The sequence below is a fragment of the Podarcis erhardii genome (assembly GCF_964252035.2).
Source record: "Podarcis erhardii genome assembly, chromosome: 16".
Lineage (NCBI taxonomy): Eukaryota > Metazoa > Chordata > Lepidosauria > Squamata > Lacertidae > Podarcis > Podarcis erhardii.
Window position 1 is genome coordinate 6,036,277 of NC_138514.1, and position 17,472 is coordinate 6,053,748.

The 17,472-nt window shown below is 47.3% G+C and overlaps 1 protein-coding gene across 1 annotated transcript; it reads left to right on the forward strand.

Annotated features, from left to right (window-relative positions):
- The first annotated feature begins 1,742 nt into the window (after positions 1-1,742).
- LSM1 (LSM1 homolog, mRNA degradation associated) lies at positions 1,743-17,203 on the forward strand. The gene is made up of 4 exons (XM_081843391.1): positions 1,743-1,904; positions 4,306-4,374; positions 13,356-13,471; positions 16,691-17,203. Exons 1-4 carry the CDS (start codon positions 1,859-1,861, stop codon positions 16,859-16,861), a joined length of 402 nt encoding a protein of 133 aa, XP_081699517.1. The 5' UTR covers positions 1,743-1,858; the 3' UTR covers positions 16,862-17,203.
- Positions 17,204-17,472: the final 269 nt, after the last annotated feature.

Below are 17,472 nucleotides of genomic sequence, written 5' to 3' on the forward strand. Positions count from 1 at the left end.
CCTGGAGTCCGTGCTGACTCGGAACAAGTTCTTAGAAAGCCATATTTTCAGAATCCCTGCAGGTGTTGCTACTACTATGGTACTTACAACTTGCAAGAAAACGAAACCTTCCCTTAAAGTTTTAGAATGTATAGCATATATAAACATAATAAACCTTTGGGAGCTGTTCAGCCCTTCAGAAATTACAGATTACACACAGACCAATTTTGAGTATCTTAACCAGGTAGTCAAGGTGTAGGGAATCTTTTGCCTTCCCGATGTGCTCTGATCATGCCTGGCCATTGGCCAAGCTAGGACTCATGGGAGTTGTAGTTCAATAACATCTGGAGGGCCAAAGATTCCCCACACCTGATCTAGTCCATATACTTAAGGTCAGTTGATGATTTCTAAGTCCAAAATAAGCTCCTCTGTAAAAATGTAGTGGGAATCCTTGGAGTTTCATCCTTTCCAACAGCTTTAATAGTAGAACCTCAGTTTGTGAATATACAACTTAATCCCACCTGCAAAATACCAAACCTGAAATAGTTTGTGGGGGGATGTAGGTGGCTACTAGCAATGATGACTGTACTCAGTGAAATCTTCTGCCATCATGAATGTGTTAGTCTTTGCTGCAAGAAACTAGCATGTCTATCCTGGAAAGAGTTATGATGCTAAGAGTGCTAATAATAATGCCAACACAACACAACTGTTTATTTGCCATCAGTATTTGTAGTAATGTTAGCAACTAAACCATTTACATAAATAAATTAAGACAAGCTCTCACACATATGTGCATATACAAAACCCAGAAGCAAGCTAAACCACATCAGCAGAGAAGATACATGCTCTGAGTGCACTTTTCAATGGTTTTGTGTAGAGTCCAGAAGACCTTGTTTGAGAAGTAAATATTGTCACAATAAAAATGATTAAATTTTACAGATTAAATGCAAAGTAAACAAAGGGCTAAGGTTGCAAAGCTTCAAATCTAGGCTCTCTTGGGCACAAGTCTAATTCAGGAGCATGGGATCTGCAGGTCTCCAGATGTTACTGAGCTGCAACTCCCACCATTTCCAGTTCACTGACAGGGCTGGCTGGCGCTGGTAAGACGAGTCCAGCAACAGACACCTGTGACTGCAGAGTTTTAAACTGATTTTATTCTTGTTGCAGAGCACCCGCCTAGGGTGCAGACCTCAGAGAGGTGCAGTGCTGACATTTGAGGGCCAGCTTTATACAAATTAGTTTTTGTTGCAACTTTCTGATAATATTTTCATTTCTCCTACAAGACATCTGGTTTTGAAAACCGAGGTTTTCAATATGGGGGGGGGGTGCGAGCAGTTAGCCTTGCCTTGGGCGCAAACAGCCTGGCACCGGCTCTCTCTGTGTGTACTGTATATACATACACACGTGCCTGCTCAAAAGGAAACCTCCTCTTGGGTTAGGCTACACCACGATGCGAGAACCGGTGGCCCTCTCCGTATATATGCGTGTGTGTCAGGGGAGGCTTCCTTCTGAGTAAGCCCGCACAGACTCGGGGCTGCCGCTTCGGGAGGAGCAACTAAGCCATTGCAAGGCTCGCCAGCGCCCCGCTTCCTCTGCCCTCGCTCGCCTCGGCTGCCTGCGCGCCGCACCCCGCAGGCGGAGGCTTCCGCGGCTCCGAGTGGGCTCCAGCGGGGCCTTACTTAAGCTGGGCCCGGCCTCGGCCAAGCCCCCTCCCGCCAGCATGCAGCCGCTCTCCGGCGAGAGCCGCCTCCTCCTCGTCTCTCCCCGCCCCGCTTCCGGCCCGGGCGGGGACAGGGCGCGGGGAGGTTCCGCTTCTCCCAAGGCAGATGCTGCGGGCGGCGGCGGGGGCGGCGGAGCATCCGCGGCGTCTGCGGGGAAGATGAACTACATGCCGGGCACCGCCAGCCTCATCCAGGACATCGACAGTGAGTACAGCGCCGCGACGGAGGCGCCTGGGCGCCTTTCCGCCACCCGAGCCCGGCGGCTCCTCCTCGGGAAGCCCTGCCGAGCGCCGCCCTTTCCTTCCCGCCGCCGCCGCCGCCTCCTCTTCCCTCCTGGCTCTCCGCTTTCGTTATGCCCCCTTTTCCCTTTGCCTTCCGCGACCCCTTTTTCCTTTCTCAAGCCCCCCCCCCCCCGCGCAGCTTGCAAACAATATAGAGGCTGCCTAATACATCTTTGCGCGCACGCTGCACCTTCGGAGCACAGCTCCTCCTGATGCCTCGAAGAATTCTGGGTACTGTAGTTCGCTAAGGGGCGCTGGGAGCTGTGATTAGGTGAGGGGGCAAACTACAGCGCCCAGGATTCTTTGAGGGAAAGAATGTGATTCAGAGGTAGAAGGCAGTACAGTGGTGCCTTGCAAGACAAAATTAATTCGTTCCGCGAGTTGCTTCGTCTTGCGGAGCGCGGATTCCCCGGGTATTAACGGCTTTAAGAAAAAGGAAGCAAAACCGCAAGACGTTTTCGTCTTGCGCGTTTTTCGTCTAGCGAGGCACTGTAGCCTTTTCAGACCCGGTATCTTTTACAGTGGTACCTCGGGTTACATCGCTTCAGGTAACAGACTCCGCTAACCCAGAAATAGTGCTTCAGGTTAAGAACTTTGCTTCAGGATAAGAACAGAAATTGTGCTCCGGCGGCAGCAGGAGGCCCCATAAGCTAACGTGGTGCTTCAGGTTAAGAACAGTTTCAGGTTAAGAACGGAACTCCGGAATGAATTAAGTACTTAACCTGAGGTACCACTGTAACTGCAAACATGTGTTTAGGGTCCCGTTTCAAACCCCATGGGTGGTTGGCATCGGATTTGTCTCAGGAGACAATGGAGGAGTGTGCCTCTGGGGGGGGGGGTGAAGTCAAACCATTGGAGAGTTACAGCGCCTGCAAAGAGGTTTCGTTGCAGATGGGCTAGATGAAGGCATCCCACTTTGCTGCTGCAAGGGGTACCATGGCGCTTCTCTCTGCACTCCTCCCAGCAGTCATTCCTCCTCTGGTCAGGTGGTACCTTGGATCAGTCCGTGACTCACCAAGCCAAAAACCAGTGGTATAGTACGCACGCAGCCTCCCCAACCACGTTGGGTTAGTGTTGGCCACACTGGCTGGCAGCCGCTCTCAGGCTTCCAGGCTGGGAACATTCAAAGCCCTATGCAGAGATGCTGGGGGGATTACTTTGGATCAGCCCATTCCCCCAAACATAGGAAGCTGCCTTATAGTTAAAGCAGCGTTTCTGTCAACTGATCCACAATTCTTCCCCCCGCCCCATTATGCATCAGTTCTGCAAGGATGGGGAGGCTGTGGCCCTCCAGAAATTGCTAGACACCCAATTCTTATCAGCTGCAGCCAGCATGGCCAATGGGAGCTGCAGTCTGGCCACATCTGGAGGGCCACAGCTTCCACGACCCTGCCCTATTGGATCACACTTCCAGCCCAGCACCTGATTTTCCCCATAGCCAATTGGAGATCTTTAGGAAGGCCAAAGCAGGGCACACGGCTCTCCCACCTATGTTCCCCAACAACTGGCATTTCAGCATTTTCCGTGGGAAAAGCTTCAGTGATCTAATAAGCAAACCTTTAGTTGGCAGAGTGGGTGACATTAGCTGCCACTAACCTGCTTCCTTCAGAGCTGAACTTGTGGGTTCTTCTTCTTTTCGCATTGTATTGTCGGACTATGGAACTTGCTCCCCCAGGAGGCAGTGATGTCCACCAAGTAGGATGGCTTTAAAAGAGGATTAGGCAGATTCTTGGAGGTGAGGGCTATCAGTGGCCGCTGCCTCCACAGTTGGAGGCATTAATGCTTCCAATTACTAATTGCTGGAAACTATGGGAGGGTGGCGCTGTGGTCTAAACCACTGAGCCTCTAGGCTTGCTGATCAGAAGGTTGGCAGTTCGAATCCCCGTGACGGGGTGAGCTCCCGTTGCTTGGTTCCTGCTCCTGCCTACCTAGCAGTTCAAAAGCACATCAAAGTGCAAGTAGATAAATAGGTACCGCTCCGGCGGGAAGGTAAACGGCGTTTCCATGCGCTGCTCTGGTTCGCCAGAAGCGGCTTAGTCATGCTGGCCACATGACCTGGAAGCTGCACACTGGCTCCCTCGGCCTGTAGAGCGAGATGAGCGCTGCGACCCCAGAGTTGTCTGCGACTGGACCTAATGGTCAGGGGTCCCTTTACCTTTTATGGGAGGGGAGAGGGCTCGTGTTCTGATTGCTGATTTCCCACAGGCATCTCACTGGCCACTGTAAGAACAGGATACTGGACTAGATGGGCCCTTGGCCTCATCCAGCAGCCTCTTACATTCTTACGTTCACTAATGAAGCTTTCCCTTTTTATTTTCCTCCAGAGAAACACTTGGTCCTCCTGCGGGACGGTCGAACGCTGATTGGATATTTACGCAGCATCGATCAGTTTGGTATGCCAACGTAAACTTACCTTTTTGGGTGCTAGCCTGTTTCATTCCCCTTTGTATTTGACCATGATCAGGAATCCAGCAATGGAATATGCATGTGTGTTAAGGGAGAACTTTGCATTCTGATTTATTTGACTGTATTTATTTATTTATTGCATTTACCGTATATGCCACCTTTTGCTTCCAAGAAACCAAGGTGCCATTCATGGATCTCCCCCTCCCCATTTCACCCTCACAGCAACCCTGTCAGGAAGGTTAGGATAACAGGTGGTGAGGGGCCCAAGGTCACCCAGTGAACTTCATGGCTGAGTGGGGACTGAAGCAATTGCTGCCCCCAAAGGGAGTGGCTATGGAATAGTTGTGAAGACTTGAGATACAAATCAAGAGGTCCCTGATCAGACCCAAGGGCCAAGTATAAAGGTCTGGAGGGCCACCTTTGGCCCCTGGACTTGAGGTTCCCCACCCCTGTCTTAAAAGCATACCCACACACTCAGATCTGCACTTGCACAGTTGTGATGGAGTTGGAGGTCAGACTGAGCAGCTGCTGTTTTGCCTGAGCGCTCTGTGTGTTTGTCCTCCCTCAACTACTTATGATCAATATGAAGCCTGGTACTGCTTGTATGTGTATGCATTCTTTCGGGAAAGAAAAAGACAGCTTTCTGCTTTCTAAACACTGCATGAGGCCTGGGAGAGCGTCTCTCCACCCCCACTCCCCGATCAGATTAGGGTCAGAGAATCCTTGAACCTCATGTGGCGCCTTCAGCAGAGATCAGATCTTCCCAAGGCTGGCTACAAGGTTAAACAGGATTTTTTATGTAAGGTTAAACAGGGTTTCAGTGGAAGACAGGAGGGCCTGGTGTGCTCTGGTCCATGGGGTCACGAAGAGCCAGACACGACTAAACAACTAAACAACAAAAACACAGGGTTTTGTTTTCCTATAGCCTGCCCCCCTTCCCAGGAAGTGAGCTCATGTGGTGCCAGTGGCAGGGATGCATGAAGCTGCCATCTTAAATTAAATGCCCTGGGGCATTATGGGGGATTTAAAATGGCAGCAGCTTGCTGCTGCTTCCAGGAAAGCCTGAAGCCAAGAAAAGCCCACATCAGACATTGGTCCTGGTGGGTCCAGCTGAGGGGTTGAGGCCCTGACAGCTACTCAGAACACAAGGGCTGTGCAAGGACCTGGAGGTGCCTAAGCTGCTTCTTAAGCTTAGCAGGATGTTTAGGGATCAGCTAGAATTCTGTGGTGGGGAGTCTGCTTGCATGAAGAATGTCCCAGGTTGAACCTCTGCTAGTTAGAGGGATCAAGCGTTATGGAAGATGGCTGTGTGAAATCCTGGAGCGCTGGTTTCAGTCAGAAATGAGGCAGACTTGTAGTGTTTAGTTTACAGTCATACCTCATGTTACGTTTGCTTCAGGTTGTGTGTTTTCAGGTTGCGTCCCGCGGCGACCCGGAAGTAACAGAACGGGTTACTTCCGGGTTTTGCCACTTGCACATGCGCAGACGCACAAAATGACGTCACGCGCATGTGCAGAAGCGGCAAATGGCGACCCGCGCATGCACAGACGTGGGTTGTGTTCTTTTCAGGTTGCGAACGGGCCTCCGGAACGGATCCCGTTTGCAACCAGAGGTACCACTGTATTAGGTTTTCATTGCACTTACTGTTTTATCCCAATTTTTTCCCCAAGACATATGCAGTTAACCCCACATTTAATCCCCGCAACAACCCTGTGAGGTAGGTCAGCCTGAGAGGCTCTGGCTGGCCGCAGGTGACCCAGTGAGCTCCATGGCTGAGGGGGGGGATTTGAACCCTGGTCTCCCAGCTCCTAGTCTGAAACTTGAGCCACAACGCCACACTGGACCCCGGGGACAAAAGTGCCACAGCCATGGAGATCTCTGTCAGCCTGCACCACTAGAGGGAGCCTTATGCTTAAAAAGGAGCTTTTGACTCAAGAAAAAAACGGGGGAAAACAGGAGTCTCTTTTTTAGATGAAATCCTTGTACAGTGGTACCTCTGGTTGCGAACGGGATCTGTTCCGGAGGCCCGTTTGCAACTTGAACAGAATGCAACCTGGGTTTGCGTGTGTGCGGGTGGCGATTCGCCGCTTCTGCGCATGCACGTGACGTCATTTTGCGCATCTGCGCATGCACGAACAGCGAAACCCGGAAATAACCCATTCTGTTACTTCTGGGTCGCCGCTGGACACAACCTGAAAATGCTCAACCTGCAGCAAACGTAACATGAGGTATGACTGTACTAGGCAGCCCCAAGATATCTGGGTAGGCCTTTTAAGAAGTGGAACCATGAAGAGAGTTGGGCTGCATCCAACTGAGTTTTTCTCAGAGTTGCTCCATTTAAGCTAACGGATCAAATCACTGGGTCTACTCTGAGCAAGACTAGAATGGGCCCTTCTAAAAGCTTGACACAATGCAGTTAAGATGCAGTCCTCCTTTAGCTCTCTTCAGAAACTCCGCTGCAGGCCTTCCTTCCCTGTAAGGGTGAAAGTTGCATCTTGAGAGCCAGCACAATGGATGTTGGGTTCGGGGCTCAGGGGACTTGACTTTAAATCCCTGCTCTGCCACAAAGGCGGCTGGTTGTACTTGAGCAAGTCCGGCTCCATCTTCCTAACCTAACCCAGCCCTCAGGGCGGTAAATTAATATTATACCCGCTTCCTTTCTCTGAAGGAAAGGTAAGGTAAGAAGAGCCTTGCTGGATCAGCCATATGCGAACCTCATCCAGCGTCCTGTTCCTATGATGGCCAGTCTGATGCTTCCACAAAGCCCAGAAGCTGGGCTTGAAAGCAATAGCTCTTTCTCATGGAGTATCTCCAGTTGTTGGTGTTTAGAGGCATATTACGGCCACATTCACAGCACACATTTATAAAGCCCTATGATATGGCTTTAAAGTCATAGCTTCCCCCAAAGAATTCTGGGAACTGTAGTTTGCTAACAGTGCATAGAGATGTTCCCATCCCTTGGCAACGATTCTCAGAGTGGTTTAGTAGTTGATCCCTTTTCCCCAGGAACTGGTTATTGTAGTTCTGTGAGGGGTGAATAGGGGTCTCCTAACAACTCACAGGACCCATTCTGTACCCTGTTGTGTCCCCATCTTCTTTCCTCTGGGCCAGAGGTTGATGAAGAAATCATTCTTATTACTCCTCCTTGTTGGTTTTTTAGAACCTCTTTTCCACCATTGTCCAGTACTGCTCAGTTCAAAATACAAACTTTCAACCAGCACTGCAATTTAGAAATTGGGTTTTTTTGAATGAACAAAGTTTGAACAGAATGTGCCTAGCGGAAACTAATTTACAGGGAAATTCCGGTTAGGATGGATCCTCCACAATCTTCTCAGTTACTTATAAACTAGGAACTACTTAGATCAGCTACAGGAAGGGTGGGATACAAATTGAATAAATTGAATAAATATATAAAAATAGACTTGCAATACATCCATGATTTTTGAATTATTGTATGACGTTAAAACAATTACGCTAAGGGGTTTCTAAGGACAATCTATTATGCGCCTTAGCAACTAGCTTTCTTGAATTGCCTCTGTTGATGTTTAATAGGAGATGAAATGAGAGCAGGGCATTGGCAGCACTGGTGTAAAAAGTAAGGAGCAATACATCACAGAATGTTGAACAACTCCTTTTTATAGTTTCAAATGTGAAATGCCCCCTTTTGATTGCATTTGATTGATGATACTAACAGTGAAGATAATAGAATAGAATCCCGCAGTGCTAAATCGGAAGGGTTTAGTCTGAATGTGTTGTCTTAATGCTGGCTTCATGCAGCCTTGCTCGTCATGCTATAAAATCATATTACCATGCGCAAATGTAATAGAACTAATAAGAGACATCATGTGTCATATTGTGCCAGTGAATCCTTTGGTTGTCTTGTTGGGTTACGTGAAACAACACATAGCTAAGGAATTCGAAGAACAGTTTTGGCATATAAGAACATGGGGGTGGCGTCAAGAAAGACATGGGATGTCCCTGCAAAAATAGAAATCAAAGTCATGGACAATGGTGGACTTCACAAAACCAGCCAACTTGATTTTGATCAGAAATGGAAGGCGAATGAGTTGTGGTGATTAATAGAGTTTTGGCGGGAAAAATCTCAAGGTTTGTGCCATCTTTATATTTATCATTTCACAATACAGGTTCTCTTTCTTCGTTAAAGAAGCTTGTATCATTGAACTAATGCAAAGCCATAATAGATGCCAGCTTTGGTAAGGTCTCTGCTGCATCTTGGTCATTGAATTTGCTCCTTTGAGGGTACAGTGGTACCTTGGGTTAAGTACTTAATTCATTCCGGAGGTCCGTTCTTAACCTGAAACTGTTCTTAACCTGAAGCACCACTTTAGCTAATGGGGCCTCCCGCTGCCGCCGCACCGCTGGAGCATGATTTCTGTTGTCATCCTGAAGCAAAGTTCTTAACCCGAGGTAATATTTCTGGGTTAGCAGAGTCTGTAACCTGAAGTGTATGTAACCTGAAGTACCACTGTATTAGAATTTGCATACGGCTGTTTTCTGTCTACACTATGAAGAGCAAAACTGGGATTATGATATCTGGCTTTAAAACTCCCAAGTCCAAAGATTTGGTCCATTTTGCTTAATATTTACACCATTGTAAATACGGTGTTCATGTTTCAACTAGTGGGTCCAAGGAACTCAATATTGTGTCTCAGATTGACCTAAGGTGGGTCATAAGAGCAGCATTATCACAACACAAATATATGGCAAAAGAAGTAAGAAATGACACTTCTATGTCTGTGTTGGGCTATAGATAGGTCCTGGGAAAGGCTGAAGACTACTCACTGTCTGACTGTCTGCAGCTCTCCAGAAATTTTTCAGCAAGTCTTTCCCAGCTCTGCCTGGGACTTATACCAGAAATATTGAACCTGGGACCTCTGCAGGTATCCATGTACCTGGCCCCTGAGCTACAGACCTTCCATGTGAAGGAGCTCCAGTTGAAATGGACTGCCTCATGATGTCTTCCTCCTCCTTAGAGAACTAGGGTTTAATGCTTTCCCATTCTGTCCGGACATGAATAACATCCTGAAACTTTTTAATTTTGAAGAAGGGCTTGAAGCTTCCACATTCAATAATTGGCATCTTCAGGAAGAGTTGGGAAATAATCCTTAGACCCTGGGGAGCTACGGCTTCCTGAAGATCAGCTGTCAGTTCCAATGCAGCATCTAGTTTTTCAGAAAAGTTTTGAAATCTATGGGCAACTGTGTGCCAGATGAAGCTTTGTCCAAGGCACAAGTGTCCTCTGTCCTTGCCTTACCTAATTTCTCTGCTGCTGGCTATTGCTCCGTGCCCCTTCATTACAAAATATATGCCAAAATGTTTTAACTGTTAAAACCAAAGGTTGCATTCAGCTAAGGCCTACTCTAGAGTACACCAATTAATGAACTTCAGTGAGTCATATCCATTAACTCCACTGGGTCTCCTCTGAGTAGGACTAGCATTGAATAGTGCACAAAAACATTCAGCAGGCTCCTCTTTTATTCCTATGAAAAGAAATAAATTCAGGAGCTGGACTACTAATTTCTGTCCACAGCAGCAGGGCTGTGACATGGTCCTCGCAACAATCTCAGGCCAGGAATATCTTGAAATCTGAGTATCTACACACAGATGAGGGATCTGCGGTGCTCTAGAATACAACTCCCATCATCCCTGAGCACTGTCGTCTTGATGGTTGTGGCTGATGGGAGTTGTAGCCCAACATCATCCGCAGGACCACAGGTCCTCTGTCCCTGATCTAGAGGGTGCCCTAAGTCTTCAGAATGAGTGCCTGCGTGCCTGTAGCCAGGAACCAGCAGCCAACGTTCTTATCTGAACAATCTTCCACTTCACTTTACACGCTGGGAGCTCCTGGCTTTCTTCAAGATAAACTAGCTTATAATTAAGGCCTTGCTTGGCAAATAGTTGGGTTTTTAGTCATATGCAGCGCATAAGAACATTGCTCAGTAATTTTTAAAAGCCCTTGTAAACACTGGAGATAGTGTCAGGATGTACTCTCTGGCCGGCTAAAACCTCTTGAAAGCTGCCTAATAGGTCCTCGTGATTTTTTGGTTCTTTAAAAAATATATATACTGTTGCCAGTTGTGACATTAGAGCTACAGGACTGAAATAGTTCTCTACACATTCCCCCCCTCATCCCCGATCATTAAAAAACAACCACCATCTAGGCCATTGCTCATGAATAAGCAGTGTTGTTCGTGACTATGGAATAGAATGTTTGATAAGATGCACTTCGCTTCTCTGGGAAAGGGCCTTCCCAAGAAGATTGTGGCTGGCTGGCTGGCTTGCATTTTTCCCTTGAAGAGCTGGACGTTGTTATTCTGTCTGTGCATTTTTATTCATCTTGCTCTTACGACTGTTTTTAAATTTTAATTATTATCTATCATCTATCTATCTTATCTATCTATCCATATATACATATACATACATATATATATATATATATATATATATATGCAGGTTTTGGTGTCCTCGGGTGTCTTCCCGTGTAAAAGTTGGGGTGTCTAGGCGACGTTTCGACGACGTCGCCTAGACACCCCAACTTTTACACGGGAAGACACCCGAGGACACCAAAACCTGCATTCCTGTACCCGTGAAAATCTACGAAAGCATATATATATATATATATATATATTTGTATTTGCAAGTCTCATTAAAGAATGAAGAAGCCAAAAAGAAAGAAAAAAATGGAATTGGACAAGGCTGTAGAATGGTAAAGGTAAAGGGACCCCTGACCATTAGGTCCAGTCGTAACCGACTCTGGGGTTGCGGCGCTCACCTCGCTTTATTGGCCGAGGGAGCCGGCATACAGCTTCCGGGTCATGTGGCCAGCATGACTAAGCCGCTTCTGGCGAACCAGAGCAGTGCACGGAAACGCCGTTTACCTTCCCGCCGGAGCGGTACCTATTGATCTACTTGCACTTTGAGGTGCTTTCAAACTGCTAGGTTGGCAGGAGCAGGGACCGAGCAACGGGAGCTCACCCTGTCGCGGGGATTCGAACCGCTGACCTTCTGATCGGCAAGTCCTAGGCTCTGTGGGTTTTTTTTTAAAAAAAATATTAAGAATTTAAAAATTTCAAAAAGAAAGAAAAAGAATTAAACAAATCAATACAATGCAATACAAAAACAGAAACAAAAACACTACATAAAACATTAAATTAATAGGCTCTGTGGTTTAACCCACAGCGCCACCCGCGTCCCTTTGTAGTGTTACCCCTCGCTTAACTTCCTTCCCTTTCTGCAGCTGATCTGCATCTGTTTTGAATGGGTCAAGGTCCTCCTGTATCTGTTCTTCGCAAAGTGCCACATACATAGGTGAAACCAACAGCACTTCAGTATGTTCACTCCCCAACACACACGTAGTGACAGTAAAATTCAAACCCCATATAGCTTCCACCCCAGTTTTGAAGCTGCCCAGAGCAGAGAAGCAGACACGTTTGTCTGCTCCAGAGAAGCGGACACGGAGCAATGGTTCCAAACTACAAGAAAGAAGATTCCACCTAAACATTAGGAAGAACTTCCTGACAGTAAGAGCTGTTTGACAGTGGAATTTGCTGCCAAGGAGTGTGGTGGAGTCTCCTTCTTTGGAGGTCTTTAAGCAGAGGCTTGACAACCATATGTCAGGAGTGCTCTGATGGTGTTTCCTGCTTGGCAGGGGGTTGGACTCGATGGCCCTTGTGGTCTCTTCCAACTCTATGATTCTATGATTCTAAGATGGCCTTTACTTATAGTTGTCCTGTAAATTGTCAAGTAACCACAGAAGGAAAACAGCCATCTCCTTCAGGTCACCAGGCCTGAGAGCTTTTGAGGTTCCTTCATGGGGTTGATGTTAACTTCACAAATGAATGAGATCAATGGGTCTTGGCACATACTGATTAAGAACAGAGTGTGTCGTTGCTCATACGCTTCCCATAGGCATCTGTTGGTCAACATGATCCTGGATGAGATAGGCCTTTGGTGTGATCTAGGAGGGCTCTATATATTTTATTTGATTTCCGACTTGCATGGACTTCATCTTCAAGGTCACCAATGTGATTTAATTAGAAATTTAGAAATTAGAAATATTTTGTCACTTGTACAACTTGTATACGGTGAGACGAGCACCCCCCTCAGCTCTCTTGGTCTTAATTCCCCTCATTTACTGACGCACACCCACCAAACCCGAAAGTCAGTTGCCCTGTTGTTATCTTTTCATTCAGCAGCCTAACAGCCCATGGATAGAAGCTGTTCTTTACCCTGTTGGTGAGACTAATCATGCTTCTATATCTTCTGCCTGAGGGCAGGAGATCAAGAAAGTGCCGGCCAGGGTGTGAATCATCCCTGAGAATTTTCCTCACTCTCCTGAGGCAATGATCTTCCACTATTTCATCCAGTGGATTCACGGGACAGCCCATAATATCTTGTGCTGTATTCAACACCCTCTGTAGGCACTTCCTATCTGATGATGCCAAACCAGCATACCACACCGTGAAGCAGTATGAAAGGACACTTTCTATTGTTGACCAGTAGAAGGAGATCATCAGATGTTGATTGACATCGTTCTTCCGCAATACTCTGAGGAGATTAGTTCTTGGGATATCAACATGGCATTACTCCTTGATTGTCTGGCCTTTGGCTCATCTTGCCTAGTACTCTATCCTGTGGTCCCTTGCAGGAGCCTTTCCAGTTAGAGGATGTCTGAGGGAGGACAGGGGCGGAACCTGGAACCTTCTGCATGCAAACTACGGCCCTCTCAGAGCACTCACAAGACTGCTGACAATTGCTGTCAGAAAATGAGGGGGTTATGTCTTTTGGTTCTAGTGCCATTCCACATTTTGAGAGAAGATGGTTCTTAGAAGCTTGAATCATATTGAAGGCTGGGAGCTGCACATTCAGTTTTCAATGCCTGTATTGCCACACATTTCAGTCTGATTTTCCATCTCCATTCCTCTCTGTCTCTCCCTGAACCTTGTAGCAAACCTGGTGTTGCACCAGACGGTGGAGCGCATTCATGTGGGCAAAAAGTACGGTGACATCCCTCGGGGCATCTTTGTGGTGAGAGGCGAGAACGTCGTACTTCTGGGAGAAATTGTAAGTAAACCCTGTCGCATAGACTTCCTTTGGGGCTTATTGGGCAGGGGTATCTCCTGCTGTGCTCGGTGCTGTCGGTGGAGAAAGGCTTTTTCCAAATGCCATTGTTCCTTCTCGTGCAGCCCTGCAGTTAAACACTAGCCTAGCAAGTGATGATGAATAAATTGGGATCCGAACTTGAAAATGAGGCTAACCAAATTAATAGAGAACTGGTAATTATAAAATTGTTTATACTGGTTATGTTAAGTGCTTTATTAGTGTCAGTCCTATGTTAGTTTGCATGATTTGGAAGTTCAGGTTCCAGTTTGTTCTTAATTCCTTCTCTTGGTTTGTTAGAGGTTCCTCCTTTCACGATAAGCACCAGCCTGGTAGCCACAAGGAATTGCGTGCAGGCGAGTGAGTAGGCTTGTAGAGGAAGGAGAGAGTCCTCTGTGCCCTGCATAGAAACCAAGTGGGCTGGTGGAGCTCCCTTTCCCACACCAAAACAGAAATTCAGTTCTCAATCCCTCCTCTGCCATTCACCAGAAGACGTGTGTGTATGTGTTGGCAGGTTAGTAACTTTAGTAGGCTTACTTGTAAGGCTGTTCTAATACTGAAACCAGGTGATCCCATGCAAGCAAAAGAGGGCAACTTAAAATGATGGTAGTTTATGAATGCCTGTGAAATATGGGCTTCCAGGACCTTCTGAATGCTGGAGGTGAGCATAGGCCACACCTACACAATACTTTCAAAGTGTTTTGATGCCATTTGGACAGTTATGGTTTCCCTCAAAAGGGAACAGTAGTCTTTTAAGGGTCCTGGGGATTGTTAGGAGACCCCTATTCCCCTCGTAGAGCTACAATTCCCAGAGTTCCCTGATTGATTGTTAAACCATTCTGGAAATGGTAGCTCTGTGAGGGAAATAGGATTTTCCTAGCAACACTCTCCTCTCAGCACTCTTAAAGGTAAAGGGTAAAGGGACCCCTGACCATTAGGTCCAGTCGTGGCCGACTCTGGGGTTGCAGCGCTCATCTCACTTTATTGGCCGAGGGAGCCGGCGTACAGCTTCCGGGTCATGTGGCTAGCATGACTGAGCCACTTCTGGTGAACCAGAGCAGCGCACGGAAACGCCGTTTACCTTCCCGCCGGAGTGGTACCTATTTATCTACTTGCACTTTGACGTGCTTTCAAACTGCTAGGTTGGCAGGAGCAGGGACTGAGCAACGGGAGCTCACCCCGTCACGGGGATTCGAACCACGGACCTTCTGATCGGCAAGTCCTAGGCTCGGTGGTTTAACCTACAGCACCACCCGGGTCCCTTCTCAGCACTCTTAACAAGCTACAATTCCCAGGCTTCTGTGGGGGAAGCTATGGCTGTTAAAGTGGTATCATAGTGATTTAAATGTATGGTGCAGATATGGCCAAAATAGGGGGAAATAGTTCTAGGCTAGCCATCTCTCTGGTAATGTTAGTTTTGTAGACGCATGGGATTATTTTAAAGTGAAGAAATGCATTCCTCTTATGAGTTGCACAAGACACAGGATTGCAACCTCCCTGATTCAAAAGCCTTGCCTGATGGAATGCGTCACATTCTCAAATCCGAGCTCTGATCCCATCTGCAACCAAGGCATAGGCACTTTTCACACAAATTTTAGATGGTCTTGCATTTTTTTTCTGGATGAGGGATAACCAAATCATGTGATCATTGCATCCATTCGTTTTGGGAGGCTCTTTTCTGCTTCACCTTAACCACTGTGATGAATGATGCTCCCCCTGTTTAAGCGGGGGTGGTCCTTGCAATTGTTTGCTCTTCTGTCAGCACAGAGACTTGGCAATTGTAGTTCATCTCAACAGACCAAGGGCAAAGTTTGGAGTGGCAAGGAGCCGTGGGGTTCTTATCTTTCTTTACCTCCCCCCTGGGACTTTTGCATTAAGCATAACAGAAGGCCCCTTTTTTGACATTCTTGCACCATTTTGGTGCCTTGAATCAAATTGAGGCCTTTTACTCAAACCATGCAGATTGCTTGCACTCAGTCTCTATCTACTATGTTATGCTGGTGGAGAGCAGCCTGGTGTTTAGACTCCCTTACAACCTGTCAATTTCATTGCTAGACAGGAAGATTATATCCTGTTTCAAGGGGGGACGGGACACAACTTGATACCTCTTGGGTACATGGCTCCCTCAGACACCCCTTGGGGGCCTACAAAGACCCTCCTCCTCTATCTCATTTTTTAAGGGGACTTGGGTCTGTTTGGGCTCTGTTGTGTGTGTAAAATTTTCATTTGATTTGGGATGTAGGGCAGAGTTCTTATCCCATTTATAGACAGGCCCTTGAGACAATTAGCAATTTTCATTTCCCCCCCCCCCATATCATACATTGCTAAAGTGTCATCTGTTGTAGCAGCAGCAACAAAAACACCTTGGACAACTTATACGGTTGGTTGGTTGGTTGGTTGGTTGGTTGGTTGGTTGGTTGGTTTGTTTAGTATAACCCCCGCTTCCTCCCAAGAGGTGCCCAGTGTTTAAAAAGAGCTGTTGCAAACAGCTGTTATCCGTCATGGCTCAATAAAGCCTCCATCCTCAAAGCGAGCCTATCTCTGTGGACCAGATATTGGAGACATCCCTTGTCTTCATCTTCTGCTTTTGATCACTTGGTTAGCAGATGGCTGGCAGCTTTGGAGGGCACGGTGTTGGCATCAATGACCCCTTCCTCATTGGCCAGGCATCTCGTTGTAGTTCGACTTTTGTCCTTTTCATGGAAATGAAAAATCTCCTCTAGGCATTTTACCATTCTCTGTACCAGGGGAAGGGAAGCTTTTCCAGCCCACGAGCTACACGCTAGATGCCAGAGGCAAAAGTGGCCAGAACAAGTAATGTACATTTGGCCTTTGTACAGTGGGCAGCCCTCTCTATCCTCCAAGCCAGGCAAGCAAGAGGGACTGTCAGAGTCCAAAGGCACATTCCAGCCAGGCAGAAACACTAAATCAGGATGTGAAACAAAAGTGATGAGCAGTGTTGCCTGCAGGGAGTTCTGAGGGCCAGGTGTCAAGGTCTTGGGGTCCACATCCAGCCCCTCGGGCCTGAGCTTTGCCGCTCCTGCTGTGTGCTCGATGCAAACTCGGATCTTACGCTGCTGAAAGTGGGGTGGAAATACTTTAACCCTCCTCTCCTCAACCTCAAAAAAGGTGGTGTGGGTTGACAAATTTGAGTGGTGGTTGAGCCTTCCTTTTCTGTTGCAGGACCTGGAGAAGGAAAGCGACACGCCTTTGCAGCAAGTGTCGATTGAGGAGATCCTGGAAGTGCAGCGAATAGAGCAGCAAGCCAAGCAGGAGTCGGAGAAGCTGAAAGTGCAAGCGCTGAAGGAGCGGGGCCTCTCCATTCCACGGGCTGATACACTAGACGAGTACTAGGCATTCAGTCCAGACAATCACAGCTGCCCCCAAGATTGAATTAACATTTAGGGCCCCCTCGCGATGTGCATTTCCCCACCAACACCTCTCTCCCCCCCCCCCTTTCCCTGCGGCCCTGAGTGCGAAACACAATTTAATCATGATTTATCATTGTTGCCGAAGACCTGAAAAGATCCCAGTGTTACGTAATCCAAGGTGATGGAGCAGCTGTCAACAATCCTGGCTAGGGATGAAACTTTTTTTTTTTAATATAGTTTTCTTGCTTTCTTTTTTCCTTTTGTGACTTTGGAGGAGGTGGAATTAAGCCTCCCCTGACATGTAAATAAAAACTGACTCTGCGAACCCAGGTCTTGCTTAGGCTAGAACCCTTTGAGAGTTTTGTGCTCGCCTTTTCAACTTTTAGCTTTTCTCTAAAAGTGTTAAGCGAATTCAGCGAAGGCACCTTTGCCTCTTAAAAACTGGGCTAGTGGAGATTTTGGTGCCTGAATTGGAGGCAGGTGTGTGGGAAATCTGTGCCCTTCAAGAGGTTGGTAACTTGTGTTCAGAAGCTTGGGACTTAGAAATAAGAACCTGGACTCTGGCTATGTTTGTTACATTTATTTTAGAATCCT

Coding starts and splice junctions, on each gene's coding strand:
- LSM1 (XM_081843391.1), top strand. CDS start 1,859: ATGAACTACATGCCGGGCACCGCCAGCCTCATCCAGGACATCGACA. Junction 1,905..4,305: donor CCTCATCCAGGACATCGACA/GTGAGTACAGCG, acceptor ATTTTCCTCCAG/AGAAACACTTGGTCCTCCTG. Junction 13,472..16,690: donor TCGTACTTCTGGGAGAAATT/GTAAGTAAACCC, acceptor TTTCTGTTGCAG/GACCTGGAGAAGGAAAGCGA.